Source organism: Acanthaster planci, linkage group LG04 (assembly GCF_054643075.1).
Source record: "Acanthaster planci isolate LZ-2023a linkage group LG04, COTS_SCS, whole genome shotgun sequence".
Taxonomy (NCBI): domain Eukaryota; kingdom Metazoa; phylum Echinodermata; class Asteroidea; order Valvatida; family Acanthasteridae; genus Acanthaster; species Acanthaster planci.
The window spans coordinates 5,832,635-5,837,999 of NC_141780.1; the positions used below are offsets into that span (position 1 = coordinate 5,832,635).

At 39.6% G+C, this 5,365-nt stretch overlaps 1 protein-coding gene across 1 annotated transcript in view; it reads left to right on the forward strand.

Annotated features, from left to right (window-relative positions):
• The window catches only part of LOC110974304 (ATP-binding cassette sub-family C member 9-like), a 29,138-nt gene extending 25,237 nt beyond the window's left edge, over positions 1–3,901 (forward strand). The window contains exons 29-32 of the mRNA XM_022225851.2: positions 54–157; positions 511–644; positions 1,186–1,248; positions 2,020–3,901. Of these exons, the coding sequence (XP_022081543.2) occupies positions 54–157; positions 511–644; positions 1,186–1,248; positions 2,020–2,160 (442 nt within the window). The 3' untranslated portion in view covers positions 2,161–3,901. The remainder of the gene's footprint in view (positions 1–53; positions 158–510; positions 645–1,185; positions 1,249–2,019) is intronic.
• Positions 3,902–5,365: the final 1,464 nt, after the last annotated feature.

Consider the following 5,365-nt stretch of genomic DNA (forward strand, 5'->3'; position numbering starts at 1 on the left):
TGAAATCAACAGACGGTCACTGAAGTAAAATTTTTAAAAATTGTACCGGACAGGGGAAATTTGGACCCACTTCACGAAAAGACCGACAGCCAGTTGTGGGAGTCCCTTGAAATCGCCCAGCTCAAAGACGTTGTGGCTGAACTGGACGGAGGTCTAGGTAAGAGGCAGAAACTAGACCATAAATTCATATCCTGTATGAACTACTGAAAAAAATTCACACAGAAATGAGGGGCAAGCGATGTGTATAATATTAAAATAATAAATAATATCATTAAAATTGTGACCAACTTTGGGGAATGTTCAATGTCGCCAATGTGCAGAAAACTGAGGTTTCAATCAACGAATGAAATGCCGAATAATTGCGATAGGTGGGGAGGAGCACGGTCCTCGTATGGGGACTGCGCTAAATAATTCTTTAAGTTATGTATACGTTTTATTTATGAATTTCCTTATTACTCTGAGTTTTTTGATACTATATTACGACGATTCACTAATGGTTTAAATTTGCAGATGCCTTGGTGACCGAGGGTGGTGAGAATTTCAGCGTGGGTCAGCGGCAACTGTTCTGTCTGGCTCGCGCCTTCCTGCGCAAGTCTCGTATCCTCATCATGGACGAGGCGACCGCCTCTATCGATTTAGAGACGGTAAGATTTCACGAGAAAATTTGTATTTGCATTACAACAGCCATTGCAGTTGTGAGAACTTTAACACAATACGCCGAAAGTAGAGGTCGATTCGAATGATATATATAAGTGCATTAATACACAGCGGGTATGATTTGGAAGATACGCCTTTTCCTGAGACATCAAGAATCCAAAGCTAATTATTTTGATAGAGTTATGATAAATTTTCTAAGATAGGTCAAACTGACCACAGGATCATAGTTTTAAATGCAGTGACAATCGATTCTGTTTGGATGTGAATGTTTTGAAGTCTGGATGGACTATCAATGATTACATCCTCTCCCCAAAACATCAACTGTGCCCCGTAGAAATGTCTTGGACGAGGAGCCTTGTTGGGACACATGCCCGAACTGACACCCATTCAGACCCAGGTTTCTGGTTGATGTCAATAATACAACCTTAAACAGTTCCGAAGCCGGAGACAAAGCCGAAGTCTCAGACAGTGCAAATGGCCCGGTGCTCTATCTTAGTTTTTTTTCAATTCTTTGCATTTATTTTATAGGACAAGCTACTTCAGAAGGTGGTCGTCACTGCCTTTGCCGACAGAACTGTCCTGACCATTGCCGTAAGAAAACCTGTTTATTTAATACAAAACCTCTGTTTATATAATACAAAACCAATCGTGGAGTACAAAACGCACATCGATTGCATGTTGGTAATCGTTGATAACGGGGACGGCGCAACATTGTAAATTCTGCCCAATCATTGTTTTCCAATGGTGAAATTCGTGTCGTCATTAAAAAAGCTCAGGAACACACTTGAAATGGGAACAAATGAGGTTAGAAGTTGAAAGGTAAAGATATGGAAAGCTGTATTTCAATTAACCTATGTTGATTGAATTTTAGCAGAGCATAAGTAAAAGAACTACAGAGTAATCTGTAAATTTTCGCTGTTTCTTATTTTGCACTGACGTCGGAAAGTAGCATTTAATTAATCACGATTCGAACGTTCGAGGACAGAGTACCCGCAGCGGCGCAACCAAGAGGGGAAGGCTCAAAGCTCCTGAGCTTCCCCCGGAGTTTTAATATTTTATTTTTTTTCTCTCTGAAAAATGAAGTTACAATATGCACCTAAATCTTATGGCTTGATACAGTTCTACATCCCAGTCCACTGCACTTCAACTGGCGACGGGGAGCTATTTTAGAGAGTATTAATTCCGGTCGAAGCCCTCGCCTTATCCTGGGTGGGCCACGGAGTACCGGTACCTTTCTCGTATCTTGCGTTGCGTTGAGATGCATGATTCTTTCGCTTTCCTTAACAGTGACTTTTAGAGAAAGTGAAACTAGGGATTTCAGAGATTGAGAACCGTTTCTGTTGTATTTTGTTCATTTTCCAGCACCGAATCGCCACCATCTTGAACTCGGACAAAATTCTGGTCTTGAACGAGGGTAAAGTGGCTGAATTCGACACGCCCGACAACCTGATGCAAACGGACGGCAGCCTCTTCGCCTCCTTCGTCCGGGACAAGGACAAGTAGACGAGTGTGTGGCCTGGCCTGACTCCTCCCGACCGAGGAGATCTACATCCAGCACTCTGTCTTTGTATATAACGTCGCTTATTTGACGATTATGGAACATTTCTGATTATTGTGTTTCAATAATTGTCCTTGTTCTGCTTTTCCTTTTACATTTATATTACCCTAAAACACACCATAAATAAAGTAGCTCATTGAAGAAAAAATAGCATAGTAGAAAGTAAAAATAGAGTGTAAGACAAAATGGTACAGTAGTATGTGGGAATTTCCCCGGAACAGAAATTGAAATTAAGGAGAGACACACAAAAAATGAACCTCAAAAACATATTTGATTTTTGTCAACGGCGGTTGACCCTAAGACTGATATGCTTTCCTCCCATACTCAGTAGTTAACGTTGATCAAATCATTGTTCATTTGTTAGTGTGAAATATTTGCCTAAGTTTTTAATTTACAATGACGATGTTGGAGCTAGGAGGTGAAACGAGAAAATATTGATTTGTCCCTGAATACACCTGACGTCCGGCTATCGATGGGGTGCCCTATTCTGCTCAGGACAATAATGCTCAAGTTGGATTACTGTTTGTTAAACCTTTCTCAACCGAAACGTTTGTAGTGATTAGGCACACGTCATAAACATGCCTCTTCCATGCGTGTGCTGTGAAAATTGCCCATGTTATGATTTTTTTTATTATAGAAAGAAAACATTTCTGTAATAAAAAAATCATAAGTAACATGTAAATTTGCCCAGACTGGAGGCCCAGAATGTACCTTTTTACAGACCCCAAGCGTCTATCCTCGTTATATTTGCAGTTTGTTACATCGATAATAAATCTGAAATAATCTGCACGGTAACCCGTGCTGTTGAATTTCACACCTTCCAGCAGGTTTTCCTATCTAGCATATTTCAGATTGAAGTTACATTCGTAGTCATGTATACCTTTTAACGCTTTCAGTTTAAACGGTTGTTTGTTTGAAAGAAAACAAATTTGCTGACCTAATTTCAAACTAAAACGAAGTGTTTGTTGAATGGTTCACTTAAATGAGTCTGGATATAGTAAAAACTGACCCCAAAAATGATTGAATCTATGGAAATACCGTAGGGAAGAAAATTGAAGAATGCAGCGATTTAAGAAATATAATTGGATTTAAAATGTCAAAAAGCTTGTAAATAATATTGAAACAAGGTTTTTAATTAGATTATAAAGAAAGAGTTTGCAATTACAGCAGGAGGATTTTGTTTTCTTAGCTATTTTATTAATCTGAAATGAACTACGTGTTGTACGGGCTAATGTTAAATAAAAAATACCAATAGTGTAATAGTGTAATACAGTAAACATGATAAAATTTGTCACAAGGCTAAATAAAAAATTTAATTTGTCTCACAGAAACTGACATTATGAAAAGTTGCTTACCTAGGTTTAACAGGTTTGACAGTCTGCTCTACACTACTTGGCACTTGAACACTCACACGCACTTCCGCAAATTAATATTATGTTAAAAGCTATCCTGAGAAAAGTATATCAAATAATGATATAAACACAAAAGAAGGTTTGCACTTCGAATGTAATTTCTGAGAGAAAATCAACTGCAAATTTGCTTACGATTTATCAGTGCACCAGAGATCCCACTGCCTTCAGCGCATTCAGCGTTAATCATTTAATAATTAATCAGATAATCAATGATTATCTTCATTGATACATTTTTTTCCATGAAGAGAAATGAATAAATGATGTTTCCAAATCATGTCATTCGCCATTTGTTACAGTTTTTCGACCCCAGTATAGGATTCGTCGTGCATTTCATTTGGAGGCAGACCCCTGGTAATTAGAACAAAATAATCGTCGACATCTTCCAGAGACATGCATTGGTCTGTTAATCTGACTAGAATAAACAGAAGTCTTACTGAAGTCCCCCCTTCCTTTTTACAAACAGTGCAGTTCGGGAGATACAAACGAGTTCACTTTCATCGATGTTCGTTTATATTATATAATATTAACTAAACTTAAAAACGATTGACCCTCGAAATTGCTCATTAAGACAATGGAATATATAATTTACGTTTTAGTCAAAGCCCCCACCGACAATCAGGGCCGGTATGTCGGGAACCATCCAAGAAAACCCCCACCTGGTTTTCAATGGTCACGTCATACTTCGCTCGCTCTTATCCAGAAAGGCCGCTCCGACCTCGGGAAGCTTGAAGCGATGCAGGTTTGCGACTCCACAAAATTCTGCATGGCGTGTTAACCGCTGTCGGCTTCGTATAGCTGCAACCCAAACATTGTTACGTACAGGGAGTGAGCAATTACTTGGGCGCGGGAAGACACACGGTTATGAAAGATTGGCTAGTCTTACGCTGGTGACTTTTCTCCTTTTCCAGCGCAGCGAGTGCAGTGCTGCCAACCTTCAGCTTCCCATCAAGCTTTCGCTTCCACAGAGGGGGGGGGGGGCGTTAAACTCACTATAGTTCGCTCTGTGAAAGCGCAGGATCCACCAACTTTTGGTGACAACCAAATGCTACAGTTTAAAATATGTATCAAAAGGAAATTTTCTTATCCTAAATTGCAAGGTTACTCTAAAAAGCAACATGTATTTTGTTTTTGTTTTTTTGTTTTGTAAAGAAAATGGGTTGTTATAACCTCAAAACTGCAGGGCCAATTTCATAGCGCTGCTTAAGCAAAATACAAATCAGGTTACCAGCCAAAATTTCTGATGATATATATAGTTTTGGAATGGTATTCACCTGTCTTTCGGTTAGCATGACAATCACATAGAGTTTGAGCTAGTAACCTTTGTTTATTAAGCAAGGTTTTTTCGTGCTTAAGCAAGTTCTGTGCTTAAGCAGCTCTATGAAATTGGCCCAAGCAAAAGTCTCCTTTATCCTACTTATAAAGCGTGGATCCCAGCGATGCCGCGCGTGGAGAACAAAACCAGAGGTCCAGAGGTCTGGACTCTGTGTCTGACGTTTCAGCAACCTGGCGGCAGAGCTTAGGGCTTGTGTATTTTCGTGATTACAGTATAACCGGCAACGGTGTAGCTTTTTAAAAATGTCTTCACAATTTACCATGTTTCCTTCAAATGCACACCTTATGAGCGTCCTCGACATTGTTGTGTCAGCCCATGCGCGCACCTTTGTATCGACGTCCTTGAACATCAGTCGAGTATACCAAAGTCCAAAACAATTCCAACTCTACGTTTGGCCACATAGAC